The sequence below is a fragment of the Varroa jacobsoni genome, unplaced genomic scaffold, assembly GCF_002532875.2.
Source record: "Varroa jacobsoni isolate VJ856 unplaced genomic scaffold, vjacob_1.0 scaffold_101, whole genome shotgun sequence".
Classification (NCBI taxonomy): domain Eukaryota; kingdom Metazoa; phylum Arthropoda; class Arachnida; order Mesostigmata; family Varroidae; genus Varroa; species Varroa jacobsoni.
The window spans coordinates 100303-115762 of NW_019213003.1; the positions used below are offsets into that span (position 1 = coordinate 100303).

At 42.0% G+C, this 15460-nt stretch overlaps 1 protein-coding gene across 6 annotated transcripts; it reads right to left on the bottom strand.

Moving 5' to 3' along the window:
• Nucleotides 1–440: 440 nt before the first annotated feature.
• Nucleotides 441–15225, bottom strand: LOC111265182 (uncharacterized). 6 transcript variants are annotated; one of them, XM_022841629.2, is made up of 5 exons: nt 13243–13514; nt 12830–13058; nt 12459–12519; nt 10823–10979; nt 441–1463 (listed from the first exon to the last, which is right to left on the bottom strand). In XM_022841629.2, the coding sequence occupies exons 3-5, from the start codon at nt 12516–12518 to the stop codon at nt 1018–1020; spliced, it is 663 nt and encodes a 220-aa protein (XP_022697364.1). In that variant the 5' UTR covers nt 12519; nt 12830–13058; nt 13243–13514; the 3' UTR covers nt 441–1017. The 6 variants fall into 6 exon arrangements, with proteins under 6 accessions (XP_022697364.1, XP_022697372.1, XP_022697402.1 ...); XM_022841637.2 differs by lacking the exons at nt 12830–13058; nt 13243–13514 and adding an exon at nt 15199–15225; XM_022841667.2 differs by lacking the exons at nt 12830–13058; nt 13243–13514 and adding an exon at nt 15137–15193.
• Nucleotides 15226–15460: the final 235 nt, after the last annotated feature.

A 15460-nucleotide genomic window follows, 5' to 3' on the forward strand; every position in this document is an offset into this window, starting at 1 on the left:
TCGATAGGCGAACTAGAATACGTACACCCACAAATTGTTAGGCAATAAATAGCTTGACGCTTAATAAACCGCTTTATCTAGAATTCATTTTGTCGCCACCGTTTACGAGGATCAATACTTAGTTTAAGTTTATACACGAATACCTCCTTTTAGGTAACGTCCAGCGTAAACTTTACTCGATCACAGCTATAAAATTTAAACTTTAAATTTTAAATATATAAAACAATGGACGAAAGAGGTAATAGAATAACCTTACAAATATGAAAAGACAAAAAACTTTCATATACTCCGGCCAACGTAGGTATTCTTTGACATTACATATAACTATTCTATCTATTAGGTATAGGACAGCCATTGGTGCGAGCAACCTAAACTCAACGGCTAGAAGCTGTGCACAATACAGAAGTAGAGGGATTCAGGCTAAATGAAGATACGTCCGGTTCTCATGGCCTTAGAATTTATTGGTATCGCGCGAGTCGAGTAGCATCATTATGCATAATTTATACATGCGCTATATATATACACACACACATATATATATATAGACATACATATATATATACACGGCAATTCCACTGTGTATACAGCAATTGAATGAGGGACCTTTTGCGGGAACTTTCATTACGACAAAGAGACACGAAACGTTGGCCGCTTTATCCTCATTTATTATGTTCATTATTAGCTCTTGAGGCATCCTACGCAGTTCATGATCACACTTTCATCAAAGCTTGGCTCCAAATTGGCATCTTAGGTCCAAGAAATTCTAGCTAGATAATAGCAATAGCCGATATTTTTAATCACTGACTTTCTAGGAAAGTACGTTACGAATACGATATGATTTCTTTTCAAAAAAAAAAAAGTACAAGGACGCTTTAAGAGACGATTTAGCTATTGGACAAAGACGACACACTCTGCTACCGGCGGGTCTCTACTAACACCAAGGTACTTCCTCATTTGGCTTCTCCTAATTTGCGGGCCACTCCGATTCGTTGGTCGTCCGTAGAACAAGTAATAGATCTACTTCTTTCGGGCGCGCTGACCAAAAGCTGTTGAAACGTGATGACTCTGATTATCTTGGCTCTGTGGAGAAGCAGATACATATTTCTGTTCGCCTTGGCTAGTTAAGTAGCCGGCTGACGGGCTAGAGCTGCTATAAGTCGGATGCCCATGCTCGGAACCAGCCTGGGAAACGGTGTGGTAGTACAGGCTGGTGGCAGCAGGAGCTTGGGCTGGATTGGGGGCTGGCTGTGAGTAACCGGGATAAAGAGGGGCGGCCCTTTGCGTATCATCATCAGTCAAGAATGGCGCATCCTCTTTACCGATGTTGTCGTTCACGTAAAAGAAGTCTGGTGCATTAGGGCAGGGAACAGCTTCTTCGGGGTGGGCACATGTCAACGTGAGCTGGTTGAAGACAGTCTGATTGCCGCAGAAGAACGAGAAATGCTGAACTTCTTCGATGCCACCTACACAAAACGAGACAGATAAGAGACCAGAAACACACGTCTGATAAGGTTCGCCAACTCTCCGTTAAGAAAGACTAAGTCATCCTGATATTAGAAATATCTAATCACTGGCTAGCTCCGATATGCACGAACTCAATGCAACTTACCAGGCAGGTTGTGGACTCCTCTGCCTTAGAGAGTCTCGCTTATTCCGCGTTGTCAATTTGAGCTTCGAAAGCTATTTTTAATTAGCTAATCATAAGAATTGTGCTGGGGCATTGATATGGTTAGGGTCACCGTAAGATCCATAAAATATCAATATCAAGCGCACAAGAAGCCTTCGCAAGCTATTGAAATACAAATAATCGCCAGTAAAAGAATCCTGGATATGTTGAAACGAATTTCCTCATTCATTAACGCTCGTCTTTCTCTGCGTGATCTCTTATTGTTATGGTTGATGCCACAATGACGCTTGTTATAAGAGCTTAGTCACAAAAGTGAAATTCGTCATCTTTAAGGCTCTTATCTATTTAGCCTTTACATGGCCTAAGATTCCATATCCGGATACGAATGCAAACCGAGAACACTGTAGATAACTATATACGCTAACACTTTTGCACACATGAAAGAACAGAGATCGTCGCCATTTTCAAATTTGTTGAATACGAGTAATCTTCCAACATTAAACATATATGTTCAATATTTCGCTTAAATGCTTTTCTAAAAGTCCTTTTGCACCATTTCAGTGCCTTGAAAAGTGCTTTCTCACATGGTATAAACACCGAAGAACACGCATACGTGTCCGAATTTCTAGACATCAAAATGGCGTTAAACAATTATTACATCTGTTCTTCATGCTTTTGTAATTACTCCGCTTAGACAAATATAGTTAACGATGAGGAAAAAAAAAAACGTCAAAGTTAACGATTATGAACAATGCCAGTTTTTGTTCTGTTATGTGTGTGCTATATTTAGAGTTTCAGGTCGGGTATCGCCGTTAAACACTCCGTCAGACGACAGACTCCCGGCAAGAAATGAAGTGTGCCTGTGCCTGGGTTGGAACCGAGGCCACAACGTGTCCCTAAGGTCAATATGCGAACACATTACCTACTGCCACTAAACTATTACGGAAAATCCACTGTACCGCCCGACGTGTTCATAAAAAATGTACGTGCACTGTTCTTTGTGAGGATCGTAAAAACATGTACCGATTTAAGTACCTATTGTGAATATAGTTTTTATTTGCTGTATCATAGGTTAGCTCCAGCTGTATTGTATCTGTTGCCTTACGCAATCATTGCGTCCATAGTGATAACTGCATGAACTGCTTGTTCTAATCCACTGCCCCTAATATGAATTTAGCTTAGTGTAGAAACTTGTTTTTGCTTGTTCTTTTGTCATACTTAATGAGGTCTCGTCCTATTCGCTACACAGACATTGCTTGTTTCCCTAGCTCAAAATGATCTGAATCCATTAAATACTGCTGTCAAACAGGCCGTCATCCATCCTCTTAGGAAGCCATTGTTAGCTCTCTTAGCAGTAGGTACGCATCATCAGCATCTTAAAATGTTCCGCCTTCTTCAAAAATGGTTAAATAAATGCGCCCTGTTTATGCCACTAAATCTAGCAACGGTAAAACAAGCTAACTGATGATAGTTCAAATGGCGTTTTCTGCTCCTATACAAAAGATGATCCAGGGACATCAGCTTGCCGCCAGCGCCGCTAGCGCAGTTTCCACGCGTCATCTACTCAGGTCTGAAAATACGCCTAGTACTTATGTATAGGCAGATGGAGAGCAGATCGTCAAGTAATCCATTTGAATACGTACACTCAGACATCTGAGACCATGATTTTACAGACGTTTGTATTGAAACAGGAACACAACGGTTTCAGCATCTATGGCGACTGTCAGATAACCGCAATAACTGTGTTGATTTCAAGCTGAACTCGACAACGCCTGCTGCCTTGGGACTCTACGATAACTATTATATGTCAGCCATATGGACTTTGCGCTTCCAATACGCTGGATACGTGGAATAGACAAACGGGAAACTCCGTCTTTGTGTGGCTTCTCAAAACGTCGACAGAACAATCGATCAGAAGATCATCCTATAATATAGAAAAGGGTTAAGGGTAAGATGGAGAGTCGATTACTCAACGAATATATTGACAAAGCAACTATATCTAAACCATTATACATAGAGGAGAGTCTAGCGTAAAGTCAGGGGGCAGGCAACGTCCGTCAATGTCATCGTGAACAGCAACCGGAGTAACAGTCACACCACCACCGCGTTAGGTTGCAGCGTCACTATCAACGACCTTAACGCGTTATCTACATGTAGCTACTAGCGGCGGTCACATCAAAAGTTCGTATCACTGCTCGGATTTAGCAGCACATGGCCACTATAATAGGACAACCCATACGCGGTGCCACCAGCGGTCCCACTGGGGCAATCCCAGACTTAAGGATCCCCAACAAAGCCCAGCTAACATTGCAATCGTTACCCGCTGCCTGTCAAGTACGCCATAAATTAAAAACTCATGCATCTGCAACGGGGAACAGAATTCACTGCAGCGGAAGCAGCTCGAGACGCAGGCAACTACAAAACGGTGGGAATACAGCTGTGAGCAAGATGTGCTTTTTTATATGTACATTTCACTGTGGGTCCACGTTTGCGTCCATCTATACCCGTCTGTCAAGAAAACAGTCTACGGCAGATCTGTGGTTTTACCCCTAAGTGTGTGAAACAGTGTGAGGATTATAAAGAGCAGACCCAGACAAAGAACCCCCTGCAACGATTGTTGCGGTTGGCGCTACTATTATACCACAGTATGCGACTGGCGTTTCTATAAATAGTGTCGCTCTACCCTCATCTCACCGTAGATTTGATTGTCGTTTGAACAAGGTGGCACAATCTTTTAGACAACAACATCTTGTCTGATTGGGTAGGATGACATGCGTACACCGGAGTATCTCAATGTTAATTGGAGGATGCACGGACTTTGGTCCATGTACGCACCTATGGCCACTAGTAATACGTAAATCTATGTATGAATATTACATAATACACAATCAGTGTGTGTCTACAAGCAGATAAACAACCGAATTACTGTAGCCGTATCGATAAATCGACAAAATGGCCGCTGACCGACGGAGGACAGGCGTTGTTATTTCGCGTGTCGCCAATGACACGTACTATACAATTTGTATAAATAAAGCAGACTACTCTTCTATCGGTAACGTAGTACTATAGCAACAGCAGCCGTAGAAGTTACTGCATCCTCGAGACAGAAACACAGTTGTTATGTACAGCGCTGTGGCAAAAAACACGCAATCTGAGTTCGAATGCCTATTTACCGTGTGCTATGCAAAGACCCTTTTTTATGCTGCAGACAGTAGCTAATTTGCTCACAAATTTGTGAAACATCCGTGGGCACATTTGGCTCGTCTGTCTGGGTCGGTCGCTCATTATTTTTGGCCTTGATGGGTGATAGCCAGTCAGAAAAATAGAAATCGACTGCCTGGTCGTATGTCTAATCAAGCTTGCTTTCGTGATCAAAATATTTGAACTTTTAACTATTGTTCGTAACTGTAACTTAGCGCTTAGCTTAGTGCGTTTGGGAATAAAACGTCTGAGGAGGCCGATATTGTACGCCGATGATTGTTTTTAAAAGAACTGACAAACTAACTAGAAAGTTTTAAATGGTCTGGTCAACTAAATTGCGCCTTATTGTTTTTTAAGTCTAAGTTCGTTCAACAGAAAAACCTAATTTCGTTACTTGTTTAAATCACAGAACAGCTGTTATACGCTAGCTCCACCGGTTTCAAAAACCCTTTCTTTCGGTTTACATCATTGGGCCCCCACAGAACGTGGTTCTCCATTGACCAAACAGATCAAATTTAACAAAGGCCAACATGATTTGTTTTCTATTGCAGTCTTTGAATAAAATATTCTAATTGCTCGAACATTTAACTTCTGCTTGCACGTATACTGAACTCAAATCTCAGTAGTATTAGGTAGTGGGCATTCCATAAGTGCGCCCCATGATTCTAAGCCTTTATTGATTACAGACTTAAAGAATCTATGGCCAAAACTCAAATTGCTGTTAATTTAGCTATTTCCTATCGTGTCTTTTTAAACATTTAGATTAAATTGAGTTCGTTCATATCCAGAAGGTAAACTGGGGTACCCTTTTGACTGGCTTCAGAGGCCTCGTAATACAACTTCGCACGGCGGTAATTTCAAGAGCGAACTTAAACGGGCTGTCACTTAGGTAATAGTTACTTTATCTACAACTGTCACTATATGATAGATTGTTCAAGTTCTTCTTTCAACCGACAGCTCTATTATTATGTTCCTCCTGTCTTCTATCCTAATTCGCCAAGTATACAAAGTTCTATTTACCGAAAACGAGATAATCATCTACAGTTAAAAATGAAAGCCATTAACTTACGTAGAAGCAGTTGACTTCGCTAGGTATTCAAGCTCGAGACGCTAGGACTTACGTAAGCTGATGGCTTGGCACAATAGTTGGTAAATACTAATCATAGAGACATTTCGCTTGCGTACATTTACTATTAAACAAGTAAATACGTATTACTGCAATTTCAAATAGTATAATATTACCTCTCTCGGTGAAGTGCCACGCTTCTAACGTAGGCGAGGTTCTATATCTCTTCACAAAGAGCAACACCGAAACAGATTCATGTGTGTCACTGATTCACGAGCTACCGCGTATAATACTATAGTTTAAAGTAAGTCAGCTGGGACGAAGGAAACGTGAATGAGCTGTTAAATAACAGCGTCATACCTGTTGCACAGTTTATCCCACATGTAAACTGTATGTAAAGTTAGCGTTGTATTATTAAGCAGTCTACCATAATACCCCGGGGATTACAGGGATAAGCACGGTGCGAGCACATATTGAAACTATACTGAAGATGTGCTTGTTAGCCCAGTGGCGTTCCCAGCGTACTTCCCAATTACAACATTCCTTCAGAAGATGAATTGGGTCCGCGAACACTTGGTTATAGTTAAAGAAAGCACCGGTGTGCGGCGTCGCAATATATGTGACTTCTATATTGCCGTATACTTGATATATCTTTTACTAATCTATATTGCTACGTTTGGAGATCTACAGAAATCGACCTCGGTATCATAATCTAGCAACTGCGTACGACGCATTCGAGTTTAGTTTTAAACGGCTTCGAAGTTATGCCGTACGGTACAGCTTTTCAGAAAAGTTTCAAGGTTTTTAACACAGGTGCTCTGAAATAAACCAATTCTTTGTAGATTGAATGGTTGGTTTTATTCCATTACTGAGAGACATCTTTTATTGCAAAGTACAGTATCAGAGAATCAGTATTCGATGTAAATGTAAATTTATACTGTTCGATTTTATGAAGCGACACTAAACATAGACTTGTTTTATACAGCAGTGGTAAAGCTCATGCGTCGTTTGTTTAGTGACAAATTTAAGCAGTGATCAAGTTGACCCTGACTGGGCTGCCTTTAAGGGGCTTAGACGCAAACGTACCAAAGTCACCCTGGTCTGTTGTATGACTTCGTGACACAAACACGTACATACGCACGTCCGCATTCAGTAAATATCAATCTCAGCAATAATAATGGAAAGGTTCTGTAGCAGTTTTCGCTCGATGCTGACGAAATATAGGCTGCTGTTTCCTAAGTCTAGCCGATAAAAGTGCGACCCGACCTGCCGTCCACTATTGTTTGTATTGTCCAATATATTGAAGCGTGTCCGGCAGTATACTGCGTTAACATAATATCTATTAGCAGCGAGCAGGGATATCTGTTTGTCTGTCAATTTCCTGTTGTCCACCGAATAGGAGACGTTCCATTCGTCCTCCGATCTGCGCGTTTTCAACCCTTCAGATCGTCTATTTGACCGGATAACTTTCGAGATAATCTAAATCGTCGTACTTTTGCTGGTAGAGATCACAACGATCACTTGAGAGCTGAGAGGGAAGAGGGGGAATGAACCTCATGTTGATATCTCGTCCGCGATCAGTTCGACACTGATGATCGCTGAGCGTCGCATTTGGATTGTCCGATATTTTTCAAGTGCAGGGTTACACCGCCATCATCAGGCTGTCCACATTCTAGAGCCAGATATGGCAAACTGGGAACGGGACACAGCTACATAAGGAGAACAACTCTAGCTACTATGCATCCTGCTTTCCTGACAGCTGTAACAGTGAAAATAATCATAACCGAAAAGGCCAACGAATCTACTAGTAGACGTCAAGGGCACTGAGTCAAAAAGAGACTGAAGCAAAGCAATACTAAGTGACGGGTAGTACCAGATTCGTTTGTCCGTTTGTATATATGTATATACAGCACAAATTGTGTGTGACGACCAGCAGGCCTGTTGTAGCAAGCCTTGTTTTCCCTACACAGTCACTAGGTAGATCAGAACGCAGTGTTTTCACACAAACCACTATGCCACCAGGGCCGCCGCCGCCGCCGCCGCTTCGGGATAAAAACGTCGCTAGGAGCTACTTGTAGTTGTCATTTACCGTTCTTAATTTCAATCCGTTAATTATATGAATAGTCCCCACAAAGGTAAAACTCATAGACATGATGATTGTTTTCTCAAATTGCCTACTGCCCGGCCTACCCCACCGGCCTGCTACTGCTTTCAAACGGAGTAGTTTGATTCCCGCAGAAGAAACATCTACTGCTTGTCTAACGACTCTAGCACGAGGCGAAGTTGTGTGTGAACACGAAGGCAAATGCATCATATTCAAAACACTTGAACATTAACTTAAAATTAAGAAAAATTGATAATTCCTTAACTAGTGGGATTACTTGTACCGCAATCATAAGCCTTCACTAGAAACGAACGGACAAACCGCTTCATGTTGTTTTCTCTAGCATAGAGTGGGTTGCTAGTTGGAAAAAATTAATGAAATTGGTATTTTTCAAGACAACGGCTATTTTCTATTATCTTAAACTTTTTTTTTCAAACGGTTCCCACGATGCAGCAGAAAACAGTGATGAAAAACTGGTGTATATACATGATACATGCGTTAGTTATTGTTGCAAAAAAATATCGATTATTTTCGGTGTCGCTGTTGTTACTACAGTCCGAAAAAACGTGTGTCGTCGAGTCAAAACAGGAGGGGGTCATTGTGCATATTACGTTAGAGATTATAATGGATGACGTTCTTGTCTACATAATTGGTCACAAACAACAAATGGAAATTTAGTGCACTGCTTATTGGAGGTATCATTTGTCTAAGGGACTATGTATAAAAAAAAAGGGCCACGGTCATCATTTTAAGGTCGGCGTTGTCCTTTCATTTCGCCGTTTTCGCTCGATCATGTGCTGACCTGTACTTATGAGAACGTACGGTTCAATATCTTGTGCTGGCGTCATTACACTTGTCGGTGCTGCTATGACGCGGCTCGGCAAAGAAAGCCCTTTATGATCGATGAGCTTGCCTCATTGAAGATGATATACGTAAATATCGGCTGCAGTGACCTCCAAATTGATGCCTAGTAGTGATGGTAAGAATAATAATAATAGGAGCTTTTGTGACTGAACGTTATACAACGACAATTAACAATAAACATGCAATGAACACTGGAAAAACACGTTGAAAATACTGCACGAAGACAATTTCGAAAAAGATATGAGGAAATCAACCTAGAGACGTGTCTATAGGACACACTTAAATATATGGGAGGTGTATTCGATATAAATTACTCTTGTTTCTATTTTAACCATAAGAGACGATAGTGCGACTAAAAGTCGTAACTTATCGTTGGTACTGCTGTTCCTATCACCACCACCACCACTACTATTGCGCATAAATCCGCTTTACGAATGAGCTAGTGCCTACCACATTTGCACAAACGTACAGAGCGTTGCAGATTGCCTCTGTGTATAGGTGGAACAATTTAGAGTCATCGAAAGGAACAAATTCTGCGCGGGGAATATATCTGGCTGGGAAGGAGTAGAGGATGGCAACCCCGCCCATATTCCCTCCCAAAGCGTCCGCCGCCTAAAATCTGAAGCCAGACAATGTATACCTATTACTATAAGATTATATTCATGACGTCAAACAGCAGCATATTGCTATTGCTTCAAAGTTGGCGCTGGCATTTTGGCCTGTCATGATGAAAAGGTCAAAAGACTTCTGCGAATTTAATGTTGCTACCAGATAACTGTTAGATGCACGCCATAAAATGTGAGGGAACAGAGCACAACCCGTCACGAACGCCGTTAACGGCCACCACAGGATGCGTACATGCGGATCAATAGCGGCAGATCGTGATAGCAACGACAGCGACGACGGTAAACAATCGACGCCACACTGTGTATGACGCTCTCCCTTTGCCAGTCCGTCCCCCACTGCCATTCCTTCATATAATGCTATGGCAATGATGTTACAAAATAGGCGTAAAACAAGTCTAGGGATGGGAACGATGACGAAGAGGATCTCAACTAAGTCAAAAAATAACAGTTACTTCAGTAAGCAGCACCAGCTGAACTGCTGTCTCAGCCCGCTCCAAAAAGCGTCAGTAACACTTAAAAAAAAAGCTGGCTTTTGGTAAATGTGGACGAAAAATATAGTGTACCACATTAATAGTCTAACTTTTTTTTTATAGTAGCATTGTATGTGCATTGTTATTATCTTCACCGCTGCTATTGTCATCATCATGTGGAGACAGGTCGTGAGAGGGGTGTTTAGAGAGGTGTCTACGACAATAACGGATATTGGTGTTGTCCTCTAGATGCAACGTCGAGCATATGACAAAGGCCAGCTAACATAGTACGTTAGTAGCGTCTCCGCTGCTAGGAGGCTTATTACTATTATTAATTATATAGTAAAATTTAGTATAAAATATATAGTAAAAATATCATAAGCATGTAATGGACACCTTGCGGTGGTGCGAACATAGTCATTACACGCGTTTTTTTCCGATAGAGACTGTTATCACTGCTTTAGAATAGTATTAATAGTTTCTAGGTTACGTTACGTACAACCGACGGCAAGCGCCTCAGAATGATTGCGATCGCTACAAGAAAATGGTCGACCGCTTTGTGTTTGGGTGTATTTGTGTGGGAATAGTGAAAACCAATGATTAGTTATTTGTCAATGTTTTGTGGATTAATAATTTCACATTAGTTATATTGATCGGGCTTTTTTTCTTCTTCGGCGGCAGTAGCCGAGCGCAGAGCTCATACGTTGCCATATTAATCGTTTCACACAAGAACTTGTTTGTAAACCGCCAAATTATCGATTTCTATCAATTAGAATTATCGACCATCGGAGGAGCCTGATAAAAGATGAAAAGCGTATCTCCAACGTCCTCCGAAAACAATACGACGCCTCGTTCCGAACTCACCTTCGGCATTCATAACGGGGTTGCAGACATGATAAACCTTGCAGTCGTTATCCACGTCGGCGAAATATCCGTACCGCTGAGGACACTGAAAGGTTGTTCGTACCTGCCCCACTACCTCGTCTATAGCGTCCGCAAACTGGAACGCTTCTCGACGCAACTGTAATTTAATTGACAGTAAAAGTATGTTCACGCTAAAAAATACGTTCCATATGGTTCCCTTTACTGCAACGAACGAATACAAAATTATACAGAAATGACATTGGTCCACGCAAAATAATTTTTGCATAAGAGCGTAAGTCCACTAATTTTTCTATAGAGAGTTGCCACTGAACAGCTTCGTTACCGCATCTGAGGAGGCATCTTACGGAAAACTGAGGAAATTTCAATACGTTTTTCTTAGCTAAAGTAAGCCTAAGTATCTCGTCATGGGCGAAAGGCAACAAACTTGATGCTAGCCCTCAAGTTGGATACAAAACTGACCATCGTGTGTTATTAAAGGCTTAAGACAAATAACTACAAGAGACAATAGAACGATTAACCATCTAAGTGAAATGCGTCTCAATTCCGCCTTTGTGTAGCTCGAAGCGTCCATATTAACTGCCACCTAAATGTTTTGGTTTATGTCATCTTTTTTCTTCTTTTAGATATCATCTTTTCTCGCCTTGTTCCCTTAAGTTACTGTTCATGCCATTCACGATACTGTACATGCCATCTACTCAAGACAGCCACCTTGTAGCCAGTTGTAGCTAGACCTTAAACAACCGTGTCATCAATTCAATTGTTGCATTACCATGTTCCAACACGAAGCCGGCGTATCGCGGCAGAACGCTTCCAGTTATGCTCATGATGACAAGAGTAGGTATCTGCACATGTTCGGTAACAATGGGGTTACCAAGGGGTCAACAAAGAAAACGCCAATGGTCTATCGCATACAGGGAGCCCACTTACGACTCATCGTGGCCACATCGTAATTGAATTTATTGCCACCGCTTCAGTTGGTACGGCGACCGGCTTGATCAGAGCTTTACAAATGTTCCTATCTGTTGACGATTAGTCGAACACTGACAAAGGCATTATAGTTTTAACCAAACTTTTCTCTATATAAGGTACATTAGCAGCGTCTACGATGCTCTAACTATTGTACGTCAACGAATGAATGAACTTGCTCGATAAACTGCGTGCCTCACATCATGACTACCCGTCTCTAAAAGTGTCATATCGTGTTCTATGCAATAACGGTATATTCTGGAGTCGAGGGCGAATTACTTCGAAAAAATTATTCGGGTATTTGATCTGCCGCTAAGAAAGTCGTATCGCAAACTTAGTCAGATTATATAAGTTCGAAATCATCTAATGACAATATCGACGTTCGGAGCTGTCAAGCGTTTGAAGTGGCTGCATAGACCCTTTAACAACACGTCTCCACTATGGACCTTTGTCACTTCGTGGTTTTTAATCAACAGAAACAGACCCATCGTGTCACTTCGACGTTCAATCATGTTGACCTTTACCGGAATGGCGTATTATGCAGCATGCGCTTAGTACATACTTAGGCGACAAAGACAAATTACTAGAAACACTAGTTATTCGACAAAATATAAATAGCGCACGATAAGACAAAAGAGATTGGACTTACCCTGTGAGAAGAACCCACAACTACTGCCATAACAGTGCTAAGCACGACGAGCGACTTCATTCTGTAACCATAAAAAGCTGCAAAGGTTATAAGGAAGACTGATCGGAAGTTTCGATGAGGCACCTCTTTGAGAGCTTTATTAGGAATTTACCTAGTCGCCTTTGTAGCGTGCTCGGCTAAAAGTAACACTATCCTATAGTACCTACTATTCTTAATTAATTACAGACAATTATAATGTTATCTGGTGATAACTAGCCTCCCTTCAATACAGAACAACGCCCATCTAAGAGGCTTAAGCGAAGCGGTCCGATCCGTCCACAGGCACGCACACAAATAAACATAACGCAGTTTCGAATATTAAGGACGCCTACCTACAGTAACCTTTTGCAGGAGGTGGAGCGTTACTTCACTGCCGAAGCCACGGTAAAAGACCTGGACAATACTTGTCAGTAATACAACCCTTTCACATATAAAGAGCCACTAAGCAGATACGATCATAGCAGAGATAATACGGCAGCAATGCTGAAGTTAGTAGCGCAGCGATCAAAGTACTCTGAAGCATCAGTGGACTATGTTCGATTTCGGTGGCGGCCTGGTGCACTTTACATTGGCACAAATGAGCGTAGCAGGCAACGAAAGCAGATTAGTACTTTGTATCCTAGGCTTGCGATCAGGCAGAAATACTTTATGCAGATGAAACCTAATGAGTCCAGACAACATAGTACATATAAACTTGCATACAAGATACGAAAACATTAGCTAAGCATTCAGCGTCCTAACTTACGTTACTACTGAAGTTATCACCCGAAAGACGCGCAGTCTGATCGGACTGCGGTGTTCAACTGATAGACGAACTGGTTGCGGAGCCCTTAAATAGCCCTTAAAGCTCCCTAAACTTCAGTCACTTCATCATCTTTCGTTTTCGAAGTGACTCATACATGCGGGTGTGCATTTCGGCGTTTTTGGCTTCAAAAAAAAAGCAGTATCAGTGCCACCTTTTACCGATGATGCTGAAGTTACCGCCGTCTACCCGTAACTCTGTGAATCGGCAAATATTGTGAGACTTCAACGAATCGGAGTTCTATGCCTTTCTAACCAGCGCTGTCGGTATGTTGTCTCACCAGCCCTGACTGCACTTATCCAAAATGTAGCTTATTTGAGAGATCTCGTTCTGTCTTGATATCTCTAATCTTGGTTAGACCGAGATGCAAGGATAAAGGCCAAGAAAGAAATCGAGATAGAGAAAGAAAGAAATAAACAACGATTCGTGGCGCTGGTGAGTACCACCCGAGAAAACTCTGATGGTGCAACGGGCGACAGGGAGCTAAACCGCTGCGATTGATAGTCGATGTACGATCCAGATCAGAAGGTCTGCATCGAGATGATTCGCTCTGCCCCACACGGAGAAAGCCCTGTTCACCGCGTCCATGTATACGGGTCGTCGCTCAGACCGAGTTGATCGGGTTGCATAGGCGCATTTCAGCTTTTTTAGGTAGGATGCAGTGGTTAGAAAAGCAGTGCGCTTACTTTACACCGAGAGGCGACAGCTTAGTGGCCTGCACGATTAGATCCCTTAAAACGTAAAAAGATCATTTCGTCGTGCTTCTATGAATATTGCATCACCAGCTGCGTCGACGGTCTCCTTGCGAACCTCTTGTCTCATTCAGTCAGGCAAATGCTGCCTATGCTGAGAGGCCGCCAGCCGTCTGACATAATGTTCAAAAATGATTTCGAACGAAGTAAGAAATTCGAACCACTTCATTGAAGTATCGAGACATCATCTAAGTATGTTGTAACACTGGCTCTATGCAGAATGGTGTGAACGTTTTTGCTGGGTGCCAGCCTATTTGTCGCTGACTATTGCGTATACAGAAGTCCGCCCTCGCTATTGGCTGTAACGGTCATACTTATTAACCAATTATTATCTATGGAATATCATTAAATTAATAAATCCCAGTTATTTTAGCCGAGAAATAAACTTCTTAAGCTGGTTAGAAAACAGTTCGAATTAAGAGAAAAAAATGGCTCTTATTAGTAAGGTGACCCCCGTCTAGATAACCCAGCTTCAACTTTAGATTTTAGCAAAAACGTTTCACACTGCCTAGCTATAATAACACATTTAGGAAGCTTTTTCTTTTAAAAAAAAACACATTAACATCTAGGTTATCTGATTAGGGAACTAACTATTTGTCAATATTCAGGTACAGCCCGGAGGGGTTCTATTAGCTAACTTCTTACAAGCATGGTGAGGAATATTGTAACACCGTTTGCTAGGCGCAGCCAAGGTAAAATCCTTGGCCTAGACGTGCTTACGCGTCACAAAATTGTGTTTGACGAAAATCGTTCATCAAAGAAGAGAAATCAACACTTCGCTAATGAAAACCATATAAACCGGATTTTTAACTTCTGGCCACTTCATACTTTACCGATAACTTCCCTGGTTTCACACACACACAAGCACAACATCCACATGTGGTCATACTGCACCGGGGCTCACTTTAGGCCATCACAGACTTTGATATGCAAGCGCTGTATATAATAATGAAAATTACTTGTTTGTATGTCGCAAGAGAGAATCGCATAGTACAGAGTTGACAGGCCCATCTCTAAATGCATACATATAATAATGCTACCGCAACGTCCAGCAACAGAACACAAAAATGAGTCTGACAAGGTACCTTTATCTAAAGTAAATGGTGGTAGGCATGCTTTGCGTTAATACAAACTAAAGAGGTCTTACTTCTTCAGCTACTGAGTGAAGTGTCGGCTCAGTTTCCTGCGCAACGTTGCTTTTGTAGTGGTTGGGCAGAGAAGAGGCTTTTGTAAAACAGCGGGCTCGCAAAAGACGGCGGCCATTTTGACCGTCAGGGAATCCAGGGGAGGTGCAGTGGTCAGGGTCATCAAAACGTCCCCCCGCGCGTGGGGACCGCTATCCGGTCACTTGCAGCATCAGTGTTTCCTTTGCGTCGGACGTGGATGACATCTGGCAAGTACGTGGCGTA